Source organism: Halichondria panicea, chromosome 15 (assembly GCF_963675165.1).
Source record: "Halichondria panicea chromosome 15, odHalPani1.1, whole genome shotgun sequence".
Taxonomy (NCBI): domain Eukaryota; kingdom Metazoa; phylum Porifera; class Demospongiae; order Suberitida; family Halichondriidae; genus Halichondria; species Halichondria panicea.
In genome coordinates this window covers 3,611,101-3,635,413 of record NC_087391.1, presented here as the reverse complement: position 1 = coordinate 3,635,413, position 24,313 = coordinate 3,611,101, and the positions used below count along the sequence as shown (strand labels likewise).

Below are 24,313 nucleotides of genomic sequence, written 5' to 3'. Positions count from 1 at the left end.
TGGTAACAAACTTTGACCGTCTGTAAGTTAACTCTTTTGGCACTGTACGCGCACATGTGTCAATCATTAATTTTTTAAGTACAGGTGTATAAATGTACTCTGGAGTGGTACAGGTACATTACTGCTTGCTGAAGACCTCTTTTTGCTCCTAAGAGAAGGTTAGTCATGTCTGGATTCGTTCCACTTGGTGCTAGACAAGAAGATGAAGAATCTCAAGAGGCACAGCCTACAAGAGCCAAGGTAGATCTACTCCATTAGGAGCCCATCAACTAGATCTTAGCACAACCAGCTGCTATCAAGTAGCATTAAGCTCTGCAGTGGTTTATGCTCTGCAGTGGTTTATTCTGAGTTTGCGTTTTTATTTTGTACTAGTAGATTAATGGTAAGAACAATGACTACATGTTGAAATGTTCTGGAATCAAAACCGCTAAAACAAATACAAACATTACACATATCTGGGAGTATCAGTCGAAATAAATAAATGTCACTCTGATCTGTGTAACTGTCGTGAATTGTTGTCTCTGCTCTAGGTTGTTGGCTTGCTGAACGAAGCGCAGCTTTCTGGGATGGCTTTAAACTGTTTGCATAAGGTACAACTAACAGCATACACAATTGTTACTCGTACCATCCCCTTCCTTACCAGGTATTCTCACGTTACTTTCGTAGTCTGACCTTGTACAGTGCGCGTACATATACATCTGTATGTCAATGATTAGCACTACCTAATAGTAGGGTTAGGTCAAAAACACAAAAACTCCCCTCTGGATCTCACCCTATTGCCCGTATCACTTGTGACATTTGTTGCGAAATATGAACTGAATTGTACATCGTATGAAAAACTTATAAACAGCAAAACTAAAATCATTTTTTGTTCATCTTCTCACGTTCTTCAGCGAGATAATCTAGAGAACTAGTTCCACAGGACAAACTAGTGATAGCGTACTGTCGCTGTCGTCGTGGTCCCTAACTAATCTTTTCCCCTCGCATTTAAATCAGCCTACACAGAGAACACATCACTGTGATTGAGCACATTGGATGTCAGGATTGTTTGCAACGGTGGAAGCTACGGTAACGCCTTCTTAGGTGCGGAGGTCACATTGCCATTGTTTTCTTAACTGAGCATGCTCAAACATAGCCACACCCTCCTACCTTAACAAACACTTAGGTTCATAGCAACAGTTAGTGTTTATTCCTACCGCTCCAGTTGACTTATCAACAAGCTGTATGACAAGTAGTTGGGCGTGGCCCAACCTTCCGTATGTCCGATTGTCATTTATGTCGTTGAGCAGCTTAGACCCTACTTCTCCCCATTTCCCCCCAAAATGTTTGCACTTGTTGATTCAGAAGTATAATTGGCGATTTTTAAATCAATCATACTGCATAGCATTATTGAATGTGCATCACCATGAGTCTTTGGCGATCTTCACCTGCTCGGCAAATCGCCAAAGGTACCCATATAAAGTATACTAAAATTTCACAAGGCAATGTTCTTAATACCAATCGGTCCACATGCAGCAGGGATACAGTTCTATGTGCCTAGAATTTTTGCCAAGTGGTAGCCGTTTTCAACACTCGCTTTCAATTCAACACACATTTTGTCTCAGTAAACTAGGCCTAGAAGTTTTGTGTAGTGGTGGTTATTAGGCCTCGGTGCGCATGCGCAAGCGAGGTACACGGTAGTGTGTGTGTGTGTGTCTGTCTGTCTGTCTGTCTATGTAGACTGCTACAGTTGCTCAAGGATCAATGAAGTGCAAGCAAGAGTTTCTGTAGGCTTTTAGATGTTTTAATTCGTGAATTGCAAAATAATGCTTTGTTCTCGAGTTGTGCCTAGTTTTGCGTACTTGGAATGCCATTGCAGCGTTTCAGAAGAGTGCGTAATAAAACTTGTCCATGGAGTGTTGCTACTCTACTCAGTAGTTAGCTCTGCACTAAAATGCTAGCTATTGGTAGCTGCAAAAGTGAGAATAGAGCTGCAAGGCTCTGCTGATACAGCCATTAAGGATTTTTGGCATCGATCCTTTTTAACAACAATCATGGTCGATCATTTGTGCTTCGAATTTCTCTGTGATTCTGGATTCTGCCTGCATGCAGCATAATGCAAAAATGTTCATCATGATAATCATAATGTGTGTAAAAGCTATTGCTAATAGCTAGTAGCTTTATGATATATAGCTTTGACACCTCCACCGAGGCATCACCGTGGTGCTTTCATTTTTGTCTAGTACCAACCAGTGGGGCACATCTCCATTAAACGGTTATGTCATACTATTACATGTGGATATTTGCTGCAGGTGAAAGAACTGATACTAAAAAAAGACCCCAGCTTACTCGACAGTTTTCTGGAGGTGAGTAATGCCTTCTGTAAGTAAGGTTCCTGTATCAGGTGTGTGGGTGCTAACTTGACATGTAAAGTATCTTGAGACTTCTAACGTACACTCTCTTATTGGTACCACTGAATTAGTCGTGTTTTGTGTTCTCTTTTCAGGAGGTAATAGCTTTCCAGGGAGATCAGTCGGCGGATGTGAGGAAATTTGTGGTGGCTTTCATGGAGGATGCATGGTAACCGGACATCAATTAATAGTATGACCTACTTATACATAATCATGGACAAAGGCCTATCATTTAATTATCGATCATTATTAAGTGCATTAATTTTGTTGATGTACAGTACGTGTATATTGCATGTGTATACCGTATTTACTTGATTAAATGCCCTCCTTGATTAAACGCCCATCTCGTTTAAATGCCCATGGTAAAGCTCTGTCTTTGTCAATAAACGCCCATAGATGCATATATGGGGCGTGGCACTGTGGACGGAGCTGAATTAGCATGTGGAACCAGTTGCAAGCATGGCAGCATAGAATGATAGATAGTATTTATGATAACAGAGAGAGAGAGATACCGACACAGGGAGAAACACCACTCCTACGACTTAAGATTTAAGCTGAGAGCTGTGGCAGTAGCCAAAAGAGCATAATAGCTGCTGCTGCGCAAGAGTTTGGAGTAGACTCTGGAGTAGACATAACAATAAACGCCCGTTTCGAATAAGCGCCCATCTCGTTTTAACAGACTACAGACTTTGATATGAAGGGCGTTTAATCAAGTAAATACGGTAATTAATTTTGTAATGAAAAATGGCACAGCTAGCGACTCATTCAATGTATTTGCTGGCTTTTCTGTCCTTCCCCTGTGCAGCAAAGCTGACTCTGGAATGCTGGTGAGAGTAATTCCTATGCTCTCATACATGATGGACGATAACTCGGTGAATGTCATCAAAAGACTCCTTGTGTGCATTGTGCAGCTCTACAAGATAGCCCTAATTGTAAGCTGTGTAATACACATGTACATGTACAGTATATACTGTTAATTGTGCTGTCTCCTTTCATTCTGCATTCAGCATGTCTCTAAACTACGTGCTATTGAAGATGAGGTTCAAGACATGTGGGAGGTACAATTGTGTAGATATGGAGCAGTACTACACCGAGTCTATTGATTTAGTGCACGAAAGTGTGCCTCTAAGTGGTGACAATGTTCATATTTTATGTTGAATAGTGTAAATGTCTAAAGCTTCATTTTTCCCACAGTCTCTCCAAGAGCTCAAGTTAAGAGTATGCGATTTATCAGAGTCTGAAAATGATGGGTAGGAATATTCTACACTCTGTGTTGGTGCACTGAATTCTATTTTCTCTCTGTTGTGCAGTGTTCGGACTATGGCTATCAAGTTCATGGAGGTGCTTATCCTCTGCCAGACAAAGAAAGATCCGGTATGATAGTTAGCGTTATAATAATAATGGGGTGTGTCCATTAATACTCATAACATTTTTGTTATAGCATTCTGAACAGCCTACTAGATCACAAGAGCTGGATGTGTCTCTTGACATTGTAAGTGTGTGCTATTGATGATTCAGATACCAAAACTGCAATTGAAAATCGCACATTATTTTGAATTTCACTAATTGTCTCCAGGTGTCCATGGACCACCCCCTGTTGAATCTGGCTGAGCTGCGTGAGGAGGCTGGTACCACTGTTGGCACTCTTCTCTCACTAGTCTCCTCGCCTTCCATATCAAGGCAAGTAATGGCTCTGAGGAAATGTTCTGTGTCTAAAATGTGGAAATGTGTACACATACATGTACATGCATGATTACAGTAAACTGTTTGCTCATGACTATTCGTAATGATTTTTGTAAATGTTCGAAGCATTCTGTATGATGAGTATCATCTTCAATATCTTCCAGTGGAAGAAGTCAAATTTCTAGCTATATGTTCTTGGTCTTATACGATGCTTCTTACCATACTGGAGGGCAGCACGAAGCGTTTTTTCTTTGTAGGCCTCACGAGATATACTTAAAATGGTGGTCAGACCCAAGACAAACAGCCTCCTGTGAGCTTTCAGTAGCCTTAATACTCTTCGTGTGGCCCTGCCAATAGTTCAGCTATAATACTAAAAGTGTCTATTCGAGCCATGAAAATTAATGACTGCTGAATTTCAGCTGGACTTCCAGCTCATTCTAGCTGCTCACGATAACTAGATCTAGCCATGAATAATTAATGAGCAAACAGTTTACCCTAACCCTAAGTGCAGTCCTTTGTGTGCTCGTTACTGGAAAATTTAGGGCACTATCATTGCAGTGTGTGTATAGTCAGATAGTGACTACTATGCAACCACTGGTTCTTCATGTGATTGCATGTGCAGTGTGAACCTGATGACTGCTGTTGGGTGTCTCGCAAATATTGCCAAACAACGGTCCAAGTACATAAATACTGTGCTGCAGTCCTTCGAACATTTGCATGGTAAGTACGTACATACGTAAATGTACATCATTGTCAATTAAATTCCTTTTAACGTGCGAACGAAAAATTGGTTTATTTTTTGTCTGCATTGCTTGTAGCCAACCTTCCTCCTCATTTTGCTACCTCTCAAATCACCAGTGTGAGAAAACAGTTGAAGGTGAGACCAACATGTTTGGAGTACATGTACGTACGTACACGTATTGCTAGCTACGTACCGTTTAATTTTAATTGTGAAGAATAAAAGTAAATAAAAGTATAGTTTCGACCAACAGTAACAGTAATTATAGGCCATGATCTCCATTTACATGCCCGTGTTTCCTACGTACCTTTGATTTCTCGTAATTTGACAATTTAGATTCTAAATGCCATGTATGTGTATGTATGACCTTCTTCTCTTACAGACCCAGTTGTTAAGCTTGTTAAAGTTACAGTCTTCATGTGAGTTGCTTGTGTGGGCTTTATCTAATGCTGAATGATATACGTGAGCTTACATACATGTATGTTCCTCCAGTTGAGTGTAGGGGTCAACTAACAACCCTTCTAACCGATCTAGGCTGTACTCAAGCTGAGGTTTGTAATATTGTTATTATAATAGTCAGTATTAAGTAAGGTTAATACATGTACATGTACATGACTTATACGTGTGTCCTTCACTTAAGTGTACTGAATCCTGCCTAATATCTTATTTAAGTACCGTACTACTGTATAGCGCTACATTTTTAAGGCACTTAAATTTCATGGAATGGTCTCTAATATATTTCGTTGCGCTATTTGGTCAAATGACGTTGTGTCCGTATTCATTTTTGTGGAGGATTACTAACCCACGAAAACAGTGAAAATTAAGCCCCACGAAAATGTTGCGCTATACGGTATATATATACGTACACACTGTGACATCTTGTGTCTAATTTGTAGATAACAAAAATCGCTCCCAAAATGTCATCTGAAAGACTGAAACGAGCCAGGTGAATACATTACAGTGGTAATTACACTTTTATTCACTGTACTAGCTTCATGTAACCATTACTTCACATTGTAATAAAATATAAATACTCTGCCTATATAGAGCGTCGTCAGTAAAAACGGTAGATGATGTTCCTAGTGCCAAGAGACAGAGACTGTCCACAAGGGTGGGTTAGTCACACACACCTGTTGTGTCAGTGACTATACTTTTAGCAACATACATTGCACATAATTATAACTATCCTGCCATGGCTTTGTTTTGTAACTTGCAACACAGTGTAAGATTTGACACTACCAAATCCATGTGTCCCTACTATTCCAGGGTCAGGAACGTGGTGGTGTGGAACCTCTTAGTATCAGCCCGGCGGCACCTGACAAGGGGACTGCTCTCATGGAGGCCATTGACATGACAGCAGCAGGTGTGTTCATATATAATTTAGTATACATGTACAATGTGTATATGCATTGAATATATATAGCGGGTAATTTTTGTTGGTGCAAATTTTTGAACTGACTTATTCGTATTTTTAATATTTGTACAGCTCAGGATAGTGACGTTAAACCTATTGCCGTAAATAATTTCGTAGTTTTAATTTTCGTTGATGCTCTACAACTTCTGTGTGTAATTGCCAATTGGTTTATCGTTAGTACAGTAGCTAGGTGTAAATTTTTACCTGGACGACTCCTTGAGTAACCGACATAACTTGTTGGCGAATTTCATTCATACATGTATCGTTTTCGTTTTGAAACCTCAAACAACTGTTAACACGTGTACTACATATTTATTGTACCCATGCAGACCTGAGGCCATTGCTCTCCCCTGAGGCAGTTACCGAGCTAGTGATGACCAACATGAAGTCTCTCCCCTTTAGACTGCCCAAGTCATTTCTTAGCTCTTTCACACCCATTGCTGCAGCAGGAACTAATGCTCAGGTGTGTCCCATACATGTAATAGAACGTTCACAGAGTGTGTATTGTGTGTGACACGTGTATTTATGTTTGTATTTTGTTTGGTGGCCTTTACAAAACTCTACGTATACATGTACATTGAAATATGTAATCACTCATTATAATTACATGTATATAGCCATACACCTCGTAGTGAATGATATTACCAGCTTGAAACATTTGCTTCTCTACACCGAGTCTATTGATCTTAGTGCACGAAAGTGTGCCTCTAACCCATCTGTATGGTGCAGGTGACCCACCTAGCCAGATTGCTGGCATCTCAAATGACCTCTGCTGGTTTAGGAATAGGTGCTGAGGCCAAAGGCATTAAACCACAACAGAGACAGGTAAGTGTATAGTATGTACTACATTGCTCACTTGATCAGTGCATGTAATTTTGTACACCATTCAAGTGTGAATTGCTGTAACTTTGTATTCAAGTGGATGATGTTCATTGTACAGTAAACATTTATGAGTTGTAGATGTGCATGTGCTGTAGAGGTACCAACTATGTTTGTTCTGTATACAGCATTCTCGGAGTCCTTCTCCGCTCCGTAGTTCTGGACCACGAGACCCTCGTAAGCACCGTGGAGAGGAGGGGGAGGGACAGAGAAAACGTAGGAAAACACGGGAAAGTGTTGAAGGAGACAAGTCTGTGGACGAAGACAAAAAAGTGAGTGCAATGAGTGTACACTGTGACAAGACTAAACGATCTCTGTATGTACATACAGGGAGTCCGAGTTTGTGGCGGTTAGGTAAACAGTGAAATCGCAGAAAATTTGACCTGTAAATTGTCACCTTATGGTACCATAGTATACCCTCAATTAGATGCCCCAGGTTTAGCTGTACACACTTTGTTTCTTCATTAACCCCCAGTCCATTTCCCCTGCATAGTAAACCTGTATGAAATCTGGAGAGATACCACTACAATGTAGCCAGAAATCTGGTGGCATAAAGCCTATTCGAAACACCGGATTTATTGCTCAAAATTTCTTACCTGCAGCCTGATTTCGAGACCAGCATGGCAGAGCTGAAGTACCTTGGCAACCTACTGGGCATGCCGAATGTGACGGACCCCATGTTTCCACTGGCATACACTGCATTCTTTGGTATGGATGCAAACAGACCATTAGGACTCGATCCATTATCAAATGTGAGTATAATAATTATGCCAATCTCTTATAGTGATCATGTTGGGTAGAGTATGCATACATGTATGCTTGCTTCTCTAACGTTATTTGTTTTTGTTTCTGTGTACAGTTGGTGACAATTCCTTCTAAGCCAAAAGCGGAAGGTAAACTTATGCCCACTTGGAAACTGTGTGTACAATGAATGGTAGTGTACACTGTAAGTCATGTCATGCATGTACTTCTTCTCAAGTCGTTTGATGCATGTACATTTGGGAAATTGTTGTTAAACATCCAGACAAATTTTTTACATTACAGTTGTTGCAAAGCAGCCTGTGAAAAAAGAGAAGAGAAAGGTGAGTGAGTATTCAGTGCACTCATGAGTGAACTCCTGGTGTACTGTATTTTATAAATACACTATGATCTTCATGATAATTATTTCACTATGATCTCTTTTTATTTCCTCACACAGTCAACAACAGTAGCCCCTCAGGTCAGTCAACTGTGCATGCAAATACTAAGAAAAGAACCTAAGTTGAATACTATGTGCTTATAATTTATTATTCCTGCATGCCTTCATCACGTGTAAAGTTCCTCAAGCACCAACATTATGTTTTTGCTTACTAAACAGAAACTGAAACGGATTCGAATGTTTGACCTGTCAACTGTAGTAAAGCCTCTCTCACTCAGTCTAAACAAAGAAATGTCTATTGCAACGTTCAAAAGGATCCTAGAGGCTGAAAGTAAGTGCTACTTTTCATACATACCAGAAGCCGCTCTCAAATAGTAGCCTCAGTGCATTTGACCCTATCTAATACTATAATCTCTGCACGTGGCAGCCATATTGAGTGGTTGAAGTGTTAGAATTTCCTCTTTATATAGTAAGTGTTATTCTCTTCATACAGATGTTCCTACCCATGGTGCTGCAAGTCAGGTTTGTAGTGTTATGATTACCTCCTCGATCAGCAAACATAAGCTGATATCCTTTGTACACTGCAGGCTCGAATAAAGTTAATCATCAGCTTAGTCAGTCAGTTTGGTCAAGAGTTCAACACAAGTATGCGGTTTTTTATGTATAATGATATGCAATTGCAAACTAACTGTTCCAGGATTAGGGATACATACAATATTAATATTGTGTAATAAGTCAAATTTCATAGATATTATTTTGATCAAGAACAATGTATCACTTGAATCTGACACCCTCAGCCCTGTTGGAGTTTATTCTGGATGATCTACGCACCAACATGGACCTGGCTATAGCCTGGCTTTTCACAGAGTACAGCATATCTGAGGGATACGTAAGTAGTGCTCAGAACAACTTCCAGTATGATGTGTGTTTCACTGGACTGCTGCTGGGAGCTAAGGAAAAGCTAGGTCCAAAAGACAGGTGTGTAAGAATTGTAGCCGTACTGCAAAACGTGGAAAACTTATTCAATTTTTTAAAACGTTTTTCCAAAGGCTGTTCACAAGATTGGTGTTGGAGGCACCTAAAATTACAAAAAATGCTCTTGATATCATCAAGTCGTACTGCAGGGATGAGGTTTGTTACTAAGCTTGGCTCTTCTAAAAACCATGTACACTGTATACACGTTTTAGTGTGTCAATTTCAGTATGTGTTTATTTCACTTTGTACCGTGAGAGGACCACAATTCAATTTTCGTTGGCTGTACTGCTTGTAGGAACGAGCATTCCTAGGTGTGTCCACACTGAAGGAGTTGGTAATGAAACGCCCTCAGGGGCCAGGGGGCGCTAATGACTTCTTAGAGGCTCTGTTGGAGGTCACAAACAGTGATATTGAACTTGTGAGTTTGTGAGTTTCGTATTTATATAACGGTCGTAAAAATTTACCTTTCAACTTTCTCTATAACCGTAGAAGCATAATAGAAAAGTACATTGTACATTGCCGGTAAACCTTTGTGTTCAAATTTTACTTATCCAATTTAGGTAAGGGCTCAAACTCTACACTTTGTGAAGAAGTTGTACTCCAAGCCAGAGCTTTCCATGAAGATTGAGGTGAGACCAACTGCTTACGCAAATTATTTTGATTGTCCAATCCCTAAAAAGTGTATGTGTTAGCTTGTACTGTTCTGACTGTGACGTACATATTTAATCCTTATAGAGGTATGCCCTTCACCAGCTTCAGTTTCTACTCAGTGACCACCCCACTTTTTTAGAGGAGAACAACTTGGATGACATTGGTAATGAGTGCATTGTCTTCCCAATATTTTGTGGCTTCTCTCTAATATTTTTTCTTTAGTACGTGTAATTTGAGGAGTATAGTAGAGGGCAGCCTCAGCCTCAGAAATGATAAAAGCCAGAACCAATATCATTTGCAGGGTCTAGCACTGTATGAAATAGTCTTGCAGTAACTGTAACCACGTATCACTTAGTTGAACTGTGCCTATAGGCTACGCTGCAACTGACTGGAGTGAGGACACTGTGAGGATATGCATGAATCTGTTTCTGTCTTTGTTGCCTCTCAATCACAAGCTACTCAAAGAGTGAGTGTATGATAATAGTTGGGCTGTGTCAATTCGCATTTCCCTACTAGTTTGGCAATTGTGTACACCAGTACTACAGCCACAGTGAAAAAGATTATCCATAGCCACCTTGACCAGCCGGTAAGTATTGCAGTGTTTGTCTGTATTATAGGAGGTGCACAATATTGCTCAGTAACACAATACGTATGTCAGACATGCAATCTATAGCGCCAAATTTTGAGGTGCATAATTTCCGCAATTTTTGCAGATGACCTTGGACCACAAAAGTTTGCAATTATGTAATTAGAACCTTTATCCTCAAAAATATAATCTTTTTTGAGCAATCAGCGAAATATTTGATCCCCGAAAATTTGGCTCTACAGCACGTATTGTAGCAAGTAACAGCTTTTCTATAGGCTTCTAGTCACGTTTTCTAGGATTTTAATTCGTGGATTACCGTACGTATTTATGATAAGGTGTGTATACCAGTGTGTCTCTTCTTGCAGTTGTCTCTGATTGGTATGGACTCACCTGAGCTTTTGCAGCTGGTGGAGAAATGCCCCCCTGGTGGAGAGACCCTTATTATGAGGATGCTTCACATACTCACAGACTGTTGTAAGCACTCAACCTAACGTTATAACATGTGTATATCCAAGCACCGACAACAAGTCAAAGCAAACGTGTAACTAAACAGTCATTATGTTTTGCAGAATAGAAAGATAGCGTTCAGGACAGTGTAAACAAATAGATTATTATGCCTCGAGGCGTAGCCGCACGAGGGATACGGTAAAGCTGACCGTGTGTCTATTCCAGCTGTAACTGCTCAACGGTTTGTAATGCGACGAAAACTAACAGCTTCTATATAGGCTTCTAGCCACGCTCTCTTGGATTTTGATTCGTGGATTTGCAACTAAAGCTTCTTTCTCAAGTTATGGCTACAGGGAAGGCTGTTCCAGTCTCTTCAAAATCTTTCGTAGTATCATCTGTTCGCACAAACGTTCTTATGAAATAGACTTGCATTAAAGTGCTAGCTTTTTGTTAGCTACAAGAGTGAGAAAAGAGCTGCAAAGCTGCATGCATGTACACTACCAGATGTGATCTCTGACCTCTTTGCAGACGGCAGGAAATGCACAATGTCATAACAACACTAAATTTCCTTGAAAATTGAAGATCATCTCTAGCCATTATTTTAGAATTCTGTTTCATTAAGCTCCTCTTCCATAACATGTTGCTCTGAAATGGATTGTTCATTGTTATTGCAAATTTACATTTATTCATTCTGTATTCCAGCTCCTCCATCCGCTGAACTGGTGCAGAGAGTGAGGGAGCTGTACCAAAGAAATTCTTCAGATGTTCGTTTCCTCATACCTGTACTGCATGGTCTAAAGAAGGTGAATATTTATTAGATCTGTACTATGAAGCTTATGTTTTTGTTTTGATTAACAGCAAGAGGTGATAGCTGCCCTTCCAAAATTTATCAAGTTGAGTCCGGGTTTAGTGAAAAACATCTTTGAGCGTCTCTTGGTTTCTTTCAAAGGTAAATTTCTACACTATTTGAACATTAAATGTTTAGTAACTCGTTGCGAAAAATTCACAGGAGACCAGGGTCACAGCATTAGTCCTATCTCACCCTCTGAGTTACTTATTGCTCTACACAACATTGATTGCTCGAGTGACGACACTTTAATGAAGGCTACTGTAAAAGGTACAACTTTTACTGCGTTTAATTCGTACAGTTTCATGTCCTTGTGAATGTTGATTGCTGTACATTATAATCATGCAGCTACAAATTTCTGCTTTCAAGAAAAGTCAGTGTACACACAGGAGGTGTTAGCAGTTGTCCTTCAGCAGTTGTTGGAACAAACTCCCATACCCACTCTCTTCATGAGAACAGTACGTTGTACGTTGTTTGTGTGAATGTACAACTCCATACCCTACAAAAAGTATACTTGTAGAAATAAGAAAAAAGGTTTTCCTCACCCTATCCACGCTCCATTGAGACATTGTTGATTTGGTCGGATTTAACCAATTTTTTTATTTGTTCTGAAACATGATTTTGGTGATTGCAGGTGCTGCAGAGTTTAGGGATATGTCCCAAATTGATCAACTTTGTCATAACTATTTTAGCGAAGCTCATCAGCAAACAGGTGACTAGTATTGTACACGTAATCAAACCATGAAGAATTTGGATTAGGTACACTGTAATGTAGGTGTTATGTAGCAATGTTTCTTACCTTCAGGTATGGAAGCAGCCTAAGGTGTGGCAAGGATTTGTCAAATGTTGTGAGGTAAATAAATTAATATTATAATTGTTTTGCCTAGCTCGTGAGAATCCAAACGTTATGGTGTGAGGTTTGCTATCAACGCGCTTGCATTAAGAATGCTCTTGATACAAGAACATACATGTACTGGTACATTTGTTGTTGTTCACCCCACAGTGTGTTTATGGTGCTAAAAGTGCATAGTTTACATGTATAATTATAGGAGCCTATGAAATTACAAATGTAGTACAGGTGGCTACTATTTTGCACAGGTCACCAAACCTCTCTCATTTCAAGTAATGCTTCAGCTCCCACAACACCAGCTGGAGAATGTGCTTGAGGTGAGCAGCACAGGTTAACAGTGGTTGGGTATAATTACCGTACTCTACCAGCGCGGTTTAGCTCTTGCAATTAGCCTCTGGATTGAACGCTAATTATCCTCCCACATGCAATGTTATTGCTGTGTGTTCAATCAGCTTTAAGTGAACAACAGCAATAACATTGTACATTGGCGGATCAATCAGCGGCTAATTACTAGAGCTGAACCGAGCCTGTACCGCAATAATAAGTACCTCGAATAAAGGCCACGTGTAGCTAGGCCATGCAGCCATCGTGCAATTTAAGCTTCTAACTTGCTTTTATACGACAACAAACCTTACGGTTACGGTAAGCCGTTTGCTCATTAATTATTCATGAGATAGATCTAAGTGATCATGAGCAGGAAACGCAGCAGTCATTTCATGGCGCAAGTAGACACTTTTACTGGATAGGTACCTAAGCTTTCCAGTACAAGTTTTTACTGTAGCTTCACTATGATTATGCAGGGCGGCTCGAAGAGATATGGCTACTGAGCTGCCCTCCAGAATAGTAAGAAGCATCGTATAAGAGCAAGAACACAGAGCTAGAAATGTTACTACTAGTTTGTTAACTTGAGCGAGCTTTCACTGGAAGATATTTTGGAGATGATACTCATACAGAATAATAAACCAAGTTATTATGTTCTTCAAACTTCAATCAAGGCATTTAGTTTCACAAAAAAATTCATATCCTTAACATAAAAATCTGTCACTATTATAACGTTGTGTGGAGGCTATCCATGCTGTAAACGCAGCGCTACGGCATCCTAGTGAGGCTCAGAAATCACAAACAGACAAACCATAATCCATGGCGCCGCGGTGCGCCTCGAGTTAATTACCGTATAGCGGGTAATTTTTTGTTGGTGTAAATTTCGTGTAAACTGCCCAATTAAATAAAGTTTTAATTTTCGTATGATAATAATGCTCTACAATATACGAAATACGAAAATTTCCACCATACGAAAATATCCCACTATATACGGTATGTACATGCATATATAATTTTATGACAACTATAATTATGCAACAACTGTAGTTGATGATGCATAATAATTATTACTTCTTGTTTAATCTCTACGGATAGCAACTCTATTTATTTTGTTCTGTTCCACAGATGAGTCCTGGTTTAAGAGATCCAATGGTATCATATGTGCAAAATCTAACGCCACACCAGGTAAGTGTTCAGTGTAGTGGCCTTAACCTAGAATCTCTTCAGTATGCTGTATTTTAGCCTCATCTACACCCCCAATTTTGCTCCTAATTATTGTTAGGTCGCCCAGAGTGCACTTTTGTCAAAGCCTGTGTAAGAGGCTAGCTGTACTTGTGCTATATATGTGTTAACAAATTACTTTCTACTCCATTGTAGCGAGCTGTTATACCAAAGACACTACTAGTTATCGTTGAACAAGCATGTACTGAGGAAGACGTAGGAAAAATATCTGCCAAAAAGAGCAAGGTAAGAAGAGAATCAACTACAAAACAGAAACAACCTGTGAAAGAAATTAACACTGATCAAAACCTGGACGAATCCAGTACATCTGTCTAAGTGGGACTATTAATGATTCATGAAGTACATTTTTTTGATAATTCTATTTGCTTCCTTGGGAATGATTATTTTGTTCTTAACTAATTGTTAATCCATGCCATAATTACTAAAGAACTAAAATTACTATTGGAGTTGGAGGTGTGGTTTTTTGTAAAGATGTACAGTGCATCCAGTCTAAGAGTAGAATACCACAAATGTTTGTGATTGGCTAAGAACATCTGCTGATACCATTGTGTAGGTGAATGAATGAGCTTCCAAAAATGTTTGCATAAGGTGGTGGGGTTTGTGGTGATTAATATTGTTATATAAATTATAGTGGGTAATCGGTTAGGGAGAAAGCTTGAATAACTTTGATAAGAAAAATTTGTCCATATAGTTCCAGAGATAATTGATGTTACACATTTTTTTCACGATCACCCTTGTTTTAGCCTCGAGATCAGGCCGATTAAAATACGGCCTGGTATCTATTGCATGGGTGATAGTACACATGCGCAAACTAAGTTCCCCAGAATCTGGGGAATTCGTTATACTTTAGTAAACCTTTGTAAAATTATACCGTAAACTAGTTTGTTTACTAGTTTCTTTCACAAATACTTGTCTCCTGTGAAACTGTGGCTTATACTCTCTATTGCGTTGTCGAGAAGGCTTGCACACTATTCTGAAGCCAGAAGAGGCTCTCATCTACCTCTACGATGGACCTATGGTTGCAGTTGGAAGCACATAAGTCAAAGGCTTGCCATAGTCTGTACAGAAACCAAGTTCAAAACATCACGACCATCCAACCATCATAGATAGATGAGAGCCTCTTCTGGCTTCAGACTAGTATGCAAGCCTTCTCGACAACACCGTAGAGGGCCACAGCTTGCTAGCTAGCTAGCTATAAAGCTTCGTGCGCAGTAGATAGTACACGGGCGTGGACAGGTCACGCCTATGATTAATTACACATGCAATAGATACCAGGCCGTATTTTAATCGGCATGGATTCGAGGCTACTCTCGTTTTCACCTACTAGTAAATGGATTTCCCACAATAACAGCTTTTGGGAAAAGTTTTTGATTAATGTTGTAGCTTATTCATTCACCTACACAATGGTATCAGCACAATTTCTTAGAAATGTTCCAATCTTGAGATACATTTAAGCACAACCACTCACACATTTGTGGTATATTCTACTCTCTTGACTGGATGCACTGTGTGGGTAATGGAATCAGGAAACATCTACGTATAATAATGCTTGCATGTAAAGAGGGGTACATGTGGCTCGCAGTGACTGCAAATCTAGCATTGCAATTGCATCAATAACTGTAATGGCATTGCTAGTTGGGCGTGGCCCGACCTTCCGTTAGGACGAGAGGTCGGGTTTCAGCTAATGTTAGGATTTGTCTTGCTGCATTACTGGAGAACGAAACTTACGGCTGTCAGAATGCCCTCCCACCCAGAGGTGATCACAGGTATAATTATAGAACCCCTCTAGATCTGGGCTGTTTTCCTTGACTCAGTACGTTATTTTATTCTTATTTTGCAAGCGTCTAATTCTTAGCCTGAAAAGAAAAACGTTTCGTGTAGCCCTCTAGTATGGTAAGAAATATTGTATATTATTACACAGAGCTAGAAGTATTTTAGATGAAGATTGGTACTAATAATGCACCAATATTGGTCATTACCGTATAGTGTGTAATTTTCGTGGGGCAAAATGCACTTGTTCCAAAGGTGGCCAGATTAACGAAGGTCTACTGTAACTCTTCGCAAAGACAAACAAACACCTATACCGGTACTTGTATAACATCACGATTCTTGCCAGCAAGCAAAAAAAGAAGTGTTAAATTCTCTGCTGATTTGGCTCATTCGAAACTTTCATACATGATTCATGTACAGTAACATGAGCAGTAATACAGTGTTCAGCTTATATACCCATCATGCAACTATACGCCTAGCTGTGGATTATTTCTGATCATTATGGCCTACAGCCAATGACATCCATCAAATCCACTCATGTGACAGTACTTTAATGACTTGATGATCATCATTCAAGTCATCCCGCCTCTCAAAAGTGCAGCTTGAAGCTAGGTAGCTTTTTTATACCGTATAGTGGGTAATTTTCGTGGGCAAGCTGACCTCCACAAAATTTTAACGTAGGCGTGGCTTACCGGAATGTATGAATGCAGTGCAGGCAACGAGACTAAACGAAATTTTGACTCACGAAAACCAACCGTTTTCCAGATAAACGAATTTTTACCCCACGAAAATTACCCGCTATACGGTAATCTGAAAACTAGCTTGAACAGGTTTTCAGCTTCATGATCAGCAATCAAACTTTTGCTGGTGCAAACTTTTATATATAACACACTTAGCTAGCCAATGCTGGTGCACTTGGGATGATGCAATAATGCTCCAGCGTAACTGTAACTAAGAACATTATTGCATCATCCTCGTGCACACATTAAAACACTTATCGCTAGCTAAGTGTGATATTACTTTGGGGCTGATGCCTCGGTGGAGGTGCCACAGCTACACAATAAAGCTACTAATAGCTTTTACACACACATTATAATTATCATGAAGAATATTATTTTGCTGCATGCAAACTGAGTGGGTAATGATCGATCCATGATTGTTGTTAAAAACGATCGATGCCAAAAGTTCAAGTCTAAAATTAATGGCTGCATCAACAGGCAACTCTCTTCTCACTCTTGCAGCTACCAATAGCTAGCGTTCTAGTGCAGAGCTAACTACTAAGTAGAGTAGCAACACTCGATGAACAAGTTTTGCTACGCACTCTTCTGAAAAGGCTGCAATGGCATTCCAAGTAAGCACAACTAGGCATAACTCGAGAACGAAGCATTATATATATTTGCAAATCCACGAATCCATACCAAACTTTCCTATAACTATACACTAAAGCCACAGTGACGTATTTGAATCTTTATACCCTTACAACGAAAGTACACTGTTGTAACAATCATGCATTAATTGAATCCATATTGATATGTAGCCTTGGAACAGGGACCCCCAAATAAACATTTGTGTGCACCATCTTTTAATTCAAGATTTATTGTTACTACAAAATCTGGAAATTGAAACACGATATCTGCCCACTCACTGTACGTGTCATCCCCGCAATGATTATTATCAGAGGTGCATATTGGGACTACATTCAGTTGCTGAGGGTATTATCATGTGAAGTTAGAGTTGTGTTTTTACTTTACCACTGGAGTTGTGTTTTCACTTTACCACGTACTGATTGTGAGAGATAACGATCATATACCTCTTCCACCACTCTTTGTGTCGCATATTCTTCATCTCTAACTCTCCCTTTATACCAGTTGGCAGTGATACAGTGAAGAACAAATGCAACTGTGCATAGCCCAGTTTTCACAGACAAGGCAACAAACACACTTTGATAGAATGCGTTAACAGCTTTACTTGCTAGGACTGCTGATAGAATAAGAACCGTGAAGAAGCCAACACATAGACCTCTAATTTTGTATGGAGATTGTGCATACACAAACTCCAAGGCTGATGTAAGTAGGGATTGTTTGATTAAGCCGTCTATCACTGAATTTAGTACAGCAGAAGTCCATTTGAGTGCTATTAGCTTGCTCCATTGACTGATGTAATTTTGGGCTATGACAAAACTCAGGCATGTTAAGCTTACTATTGTACTCGCAACAGATGAGATGCCGATTCTCTTAAGAATAGTTGGAATCTTGTTTCTGACTAAAGGATAGACAAGAAACTCGTAAGCAAAAGTCCCTATTAACAGGCACCAGGAATTGCCGTATGTAAACCTTATCACTATCTCGTCACTGCAAGCATTAACAAGTGTTGAAGGAATTGAATTGATATGGGAATCAAGTTGTGTTGCAAAGAGTACAAACCATATTGTAAAGCTCACCAGAGTTAAGCGTGCCGTAGTTTTGACATCTTCAACTTCTTCTGTGGTGAATGGTCCACCGTACTTAATCTTTCCAAGATCTAATCGGGAGGGAATTTCTTCTTCCCAGTAAGTTAGTGCACTGCGGTTGAGAGGTGTTTTGTGCTTCACTGCAAACTTGACAATTCGGTGCATTGCTTTTAGTGACTCTATTGCGTTTGCTGGCTCAATTATTAACCACTTTGATGATTGAATGAAGTCTAGGATAAGAATTACACTCATGCACAAAACAGTGAGCAAGCTCCATGTTAGGTTGACATCAGATACCGAAAACATCTCTAAACAATCTTTGTCAACCCTTTTTCTTAACAGATCACTAAACCAGTAACCAAAGAACCCGCAAAACACAAACCATGCAATGAAACTTGTAATACTAGAAGACGACGCATCAGGCATCTGGTCCAATCCCAATTGAAGGATATTAACTATGCACAGTGTAATTCCAATTATGGCCAAAATTGTAATAGCGACAAATGAACTCAAAACAATATAGTCTTCGGCTTTAGGCACTGTTTCAAGTATCAAAAGGCATAAACATGTAAATACTGTTGAAATGAACAGTAAAACAAATCCCACTCTAATGACAGGGTATTTTCCAAATTTGACATCTGCTAGTAATCCTGAGACAAATGCTAAAATGGAAGTTACAAAAAATGGAATTAACGTGAGCCATGAGTTGACTTGTATTGACATTGAGTATAAAGATGCTCCAATTATGTTTATAAGGGAGCAGGTCACTACACTTAGCAGTAGCACCCACACAAGAACAAGGAGTGCTCCTTTTGAGTAGAAATATCTCACTCTGTGCTTGCACTTACACCTAGTCATTTTTACTCTACACTTCTCTGAGTCTTACTTGTAGATTATTGGATGCTCGTTACATTTTATAGTCAGCTTGCAATTGTTAGGTATATTATAGTTACTGATTATTATTATGTTTCTCACTGTGGGACTGTTTGTTGGAGGAGGGGGGGGGGTCATTGTAATATCACTGACAAGAACATTTTCACATTCAATAAATCTAATCTGTGTATAAAAATTATAGTCTACATGTACATGCATGATTAACCATATTTTGCTCTTGAAACAACTGCATGAGATTTTGTAGATAGAATCTGTATTCATTGTTTGTTGCTCAAGAAGGGTACTATAGCCCCCCCCATATGCGTGCACATGTTTGATAAATGTTTCTAATTTAACGTGTTGCCGTGCATGGTGTATTGTCGCCCAGTTTGGTTTTATGTAAACTCCTTTACTTGTATGGTGGGCTGCTAACATACAAGGGAACAATAGGGCAGGCTGACTCATATTGTCTTTTATCACATCTGCCTGGTGAGTCATGTGATTAAAAGTTTGCTTTCATAGTAGAACTACGAGTAGCCTCCTTCACAAGGCCTCAATCCTGGAATCGAGGCTAAACTACAAGGTGCACTGGACCCTAATTGCTATCACGTAAGTGATCCCAGAATGAGATCAATAGTAAGTTAGGTCTAGCTACTAGATCTATATATTATAGTGTGGAGTCTAGATTTGCCTTGCATGTTAACTACTAACTGGGCTCTATATGTATCTATAGGATAAAATGTTTCTGGGATGGCTGTTGATGGTTTTATGCAGTATTCTTTGGGTTCAATTTGTTATGCCACAGTTGGAAACTGATGATTACCACACGATAGAGGAAGCCCTATGTAGGTCCACTCGAACCATTGGCACAGCAAATCTCTTGCTTCATTCCAACATTACTTACCTGGTTCATCCTGGGGAATTTTGTGTTGTTGAAAACTCCCAAAATATACACATATATGGGAACAATCCTAGTTCACCTACCCTTGTTAAGTGCCTTGCCCAAAATAGTAGCTATTCTTCACGAGGATTTGCTTTTATAAATGTCTCAAATTTGACAATAGAGAATATCATATTCAACGATTGTGGAGGAATAACTGTGTTTGATACCGGTTTCTCTTTTGATGCAACATTGTCTGCTTCTCTTTTTTGCAATCACTGCGTAGATGTAACTCTCCGGAATATAATTATTACGAACTACTGGGGATTTGCATTTGTTGGTTGTAATCTTTTTGGTGACACTTACTTTGATAGACTTGTAATTCGGTCCAACAGAAATGTTAACATTTCTTCATCTCTCTGCTATGATAACATGTTGGGCCACAATGTTTGTATTGGTAGTGGAATGCTTTTTGATTTTTTTGATTCTGAATTGGCACTAAATTCCAGCGAGATTGTTGTGCAAGACTCAGATTTTATCGACAACCATTACGAACATTCTGAAATGTACGATGAAAAGTGCACAGATGTGTTCTTCTATGATTCTCAAGCTCTACTAAACTCTTTTCCAGGTGTGGGAGCTATGACAATTATGTTTGAACAAACATTGTTTAGTGTTTCAGTAACAATTGAGAGATCAAAGTTTGTCAACAATAAGGGTATATGCTATGGGAGTACTGCAGCTTTTTATCTTGGCTTACCCAGTCTATCAACTCTAAACATTAGCAATTCTCTGTTTCTCAATAATGTAGCACTGTACAGTGACATTTTATCCAACCAAAACTTTTTTGGTAGTGCTATCACAATTTTTATGATGTTTCTTGAAGGCCGCACAGAATTTTACAATTGCACTATCATTCAAGACTCTACGTTTACTCACGACTGTACCGACTGCAGTAGTGCTTTGTTTATATCAATTTCACAGTTACCACTAAGTAATGGTTTTTGTAGAGTTACACTTGATAACCTTACATCCAAATCGGACATTCTATTTCTGCGTGCGGAATCAGTGGGTGCAATACGACAGTTACTGTTTCACTTGAAAGACTTGAAACTGTTTGGTTTGAATCAACATAGCAATTCCAATAACAGTTACCATGGTGTTATTGAACTGTTGAACATTCAAGAAGCTGTTGTGGAAGGATCGTCGCCGACTTCGAGTGTGTTTAAAGATCTAGTTGGACCTGTGATATCAGTTACGAAAACTTTCCTATTTTTTCGAGGAAACGTCTCATTTCAAAACAATTTTGGGCCATCTTGGACAAATGGAGCTGCCATACAGCTGTATGACTCATTCCTGAGCCTGGTTGAACCAACAACACTTTTTTTTGATAGTAATGTTGCAGTGTTTGGTGGTGCTATATATTCGTATGGTGATGAGCAATTATCTTCGTTTTGCTCTATACAGTACTCCACAAACTTAATTTATACGTTGGAAAATGTTACTAAAATGGATGCTCGTATGATTTTTCGAAAAAACTCAGCTGTACTTGGAGGTAATTCAGTATACGTTGGTAATCTTTATAATTCTAGTGTTCGAATCAGTAAAGGAATTTTGATCAGCTCAAAACATGTTGATGCTATTTACGATGCCATTTTTGTGTTTGAAGAGACAGTTGAGAATCATCTACAAGAAGTGTCGTCAGTTGGTGAAAATGTGTGCCTGTGCTTATCGAATGATAGCTTTGATTGTACTGGCAGGACATACTTGGATCACCCATTGCATACTTATCCTGGGAAAACCATCTACTTGAATATGATAGCATTAGATAAGGTTGGAAAGCCCGTCTACTCCACCATATTTGCAAATGTTGGACGAAATTTCCCCTACAATAATGATCTAGACTGGAACCTAGCCTATGGACAAGATGTAATTCTGATGCACAAAAGTAATTGTAAAAATGTATCATTCAACATTTTAAGTATCAATAATACAAACACTCTTGGAATATTAAGCACGTATGTACAAGGCTCTGACAAGAGTAAAAGTATGGATATTCCCGTTTTCCTACAACGCTGCCCTTTGGGTCTACAGAAACCTTCAGGGGTAAATTCCTGTACATGCTCAGCATTACTTCAAAAGTTTGGCGTGACTTGTGATGTTAATGAAGGTACTGTTACTATTCCACCTACCTCGTGGATTGGTGCCATCGATTTGGACATCAATGCAACAGCACTAGGATTCTCAAACCACTGTCCAATTGATTTTTGTAAACCTAAGGTATATACATTGCCGCTGGAGAGTTCAACAATTTGTAGCGTGAATCGTGAAGGTGTTTTATGTGGAAGATGTTCTCCCCCATACAGTGAAGTTATTGGTGACTATCAATGCCAAAAGTGTTCTAATTGGTGGTTGCTCTTGATTATTGTGTATGCCGTTGTTGGTGTACTGTTGGTATTCCTTCTTTTTTATTTGAACCTAACACTCACCTCAGGCACTATTAATGGTGTAATTTTCTACGCTAACTTCTTGTACATCAACAGGATACGATTTCTTGGTACACCTGGATTAATTTGGCTGCAAATTTTCTTCTCATTTATAAATCTGCGTTTAGGATTCCCTTTATGTCTCTATGATGGCATGACTACAATAGTCAGCAGTCACCTTTCATTTGTCTTCCCTTTCTACTTGTGGATCATTGCAATTTCGCTAGTTGTGATCAGTAGGTATTCAAATAAAGTCTCTGATTTGTTTGGTAGGTCTGCTGTTCATGTTCTTGCTACATTGATACATCTGTCTTACAGTACTTTATTGGCTTCTACTGTTGATGGACTGGTAGTGAATGATGTCACTATTGAACTTGAAAGAGGTGAGATTTTTAATCACAAAGTTTGGTACCTGGATGGAAATTTGACATATTTGGCAGATGGACATCTCACTCTCTTCATGCTTTCTATAATTAATCTTGTCTTCATTTTACTACCTTATACAATACTGTTGACTGGAATCAGAATATTCTCAAGATTAAGGATTGTAAATCGCTTCATGCCTCTTATCGATGTGTATTGCGCACCATACAAGGACAAGTGGCGATTTTGGTTTGGAGCACGCTTGATAGTACTTGTGGTGTTATATACTGGTTCTGCTTTACTTAGAAATCACATATCCAGCTTATATTTCATGAAGGTCGTGGTGCTGGTTTGTTTTACAATTGCCCAGTTGGTGATCATGCCTTTCAAAAATTATTTCATCAATCTGCTGGATGGATTCTTTCTGGTCAATGCCATTTTTTTGTCAGCCACTGCCCTGTATACACTGAACGAAATTGACAATCTCCGAAAAGGAACCAGCACACTTGTTGGATTAGCTTTTCTTGTTTCTCTGTGTGTTCTGGTGTATCATATTTGGGATACCCGATGCAAGCGATGCAAAATTACTAGGAAATTAACTTATAATCGAATTAGTGAGGGAGCTCAAACAGTAGACCATGAGTTAAATACCGAGATTGATACAACACAACCATCTCAACCAGTTACTTTCCACGTTCTAAGCTACCATCCAGAAAAACTAAGAGAATCATTGTTGGATTCTGGCTCTGGGAATATTCAAGAGAGCTATAACAACTGAAAATCGGACCTAAAAAAATAATTGTGTGATCCAATAATTATGTGTATTAACTATTAATTATGATGCCAGAGTTTTATGGTGTGCAAGTTTTATGGTGTGTATGCCTTCTAACTCATGTCCCACTTTTCTAAATCGTTCCAGATTTACTTTTAACCCCTTGCGTTCAGATTTGGATCTGTGTTGCAGCCGGGTTACTGTATACCATATAGCGCTAAATTTTCGCTATTTGGCCTCAAAAAATTTCGTGTGTTCTAATTATTTACGTTTTAATGCTAGGAAACTACACTCACCAAAAGCTTTGCATGTGAAATACCGGTGCAAAATTTTGCACCTCCCGAAATGTCCCGCTGTACGCGTACGGTATATGATCTAGAGGGACACATTGACAGTTATTGGTATATACAGTAGATGCATGATTTAGGCGGTGAAACTGAAGAGTCTGAAGCAACTAAAAGTGGTCTTAATAATACTGAAAGTCCCAGTCATCGATCTATGGTCGATCCACACTCGTGTGAATCTATTATGACTCCCCACAGTACATAACATTAATTG

The 24,313-nt window shown here is 39.2% G+C and overlaps 2 protein-coding genes across 4 annotated transcripts; both read left to right on the top strand.

The window, feature by feature from the left end:
- Nucleotides 1-39: 39 nt before the first annotated feature.
- Nucleotides 40-14,580, top strand: LOC135349051 (symplekin-like). Of its 2 annotated transcripts, none has more exons than XM_064547511.1 (44): nucleotides 40-240; nucleotides 531-590; nucleotides 2,292-2,345; nucleotides 2,486-2,559; nucleotides 3,196-3,322; nucleotides 3,398-3,448; nucleotides 3,585-3,640; nucleotides 3,701-3,764; nucleotides 3,844-3,882; nucleotides 3,967-4,070; nucleotides 4,696-4,793; nucleotides 4,892-4,950; nucleotides 5,195-5,231; nucleotides 5,305-5,363; nucleotides 5,709-5,758; nucleotides 5,860-5,923; nucleotides 6,079-6,175; nucleotides 6,556-6,689; nucleotides 6,956-7,051; nucleotides 7,234-7,377; nucleotides 7,708-7,857; nucleotides 7,965-7,998; nucleotides 8,150-8,187; nucleotides 8,304-8,324; nucleotides 8,463-8,574; nucleotides 8,737-8,765; nucleotides 8,831-8,888; nucleotides 9,041-9,221; nucleotides 9,293-9,374; nucleotides 9,514-9,636; nucleotides 9,779-9,847; nucleotides 9,954-10,032; nucleotides 10,242-10,335; nucleotides 10,386-10,455; nucleotides 10,821-10,929; nucleotides 11,605-11,705; nucleotides 11,761-11,851; nucleotides 11,912-12,019; nucleotides 12,098-12,207; nucleotides 12,384-12,461; nucleotides 12,555-12,602; nucleotides 12,848-12,916; nucleotides 14,046-14,105; nucleotides 14,298-14,580. In XM_064547511.1, exons 1-44 carry the CDS (start codon nucleotides 166-168, stop codon nucleotides 14,475-14,477), a joined length of 3,636 nt encoding a protein of 1,211 aa, XP_064403581.1. In that variant the 5' UTR covers nucleotides 40-165; the 3' UTR covers nucleotides 14,478-14,580. The 2 variants fall into 2 exon arrangements, with proteins under 2 accessions (XP_064403581.1, XP_064403580.1); XM_064547510.1 differs by having other exon boundaries at nucleotides 3,832-3,882.
- Nucleotides 14,581-14,694: 114 nt separating this feature from the next.
- On the top strand, nucleotides 14,695-23,903 carry LOC135349050 (uncharacterized). Of its 2 annotated transcripts, none has more exons than XM_064547509.1 (2): nucleotides 14,695-19,863; nucleotides 19,988-23,903. In XM_064547509.1, exon 2 carries the CDS (start codon nucleotides 19,994-19,996, stop codon nucleotides 23,759-23,761), a length of 3,768 nt encoding a protein of 1,255 aa, XP_064403579.1. In that variant the 5' UTR covers nucleotides 14,695-19,863; nucleotides 19,988-19,993; the 3' UTR covers nucleotides 23,762-23,903. The 2 variants fall into 2 exon arrangements, with proteins under 2 accessions (XP_064403579.1, XP_064403578.1); XM_064547508.1 differs by having other exon boundaries at nucleotides 14,695-19,890.
- Nucleotides 23,904-24,313: the final 410 nt, after the last annotated feature.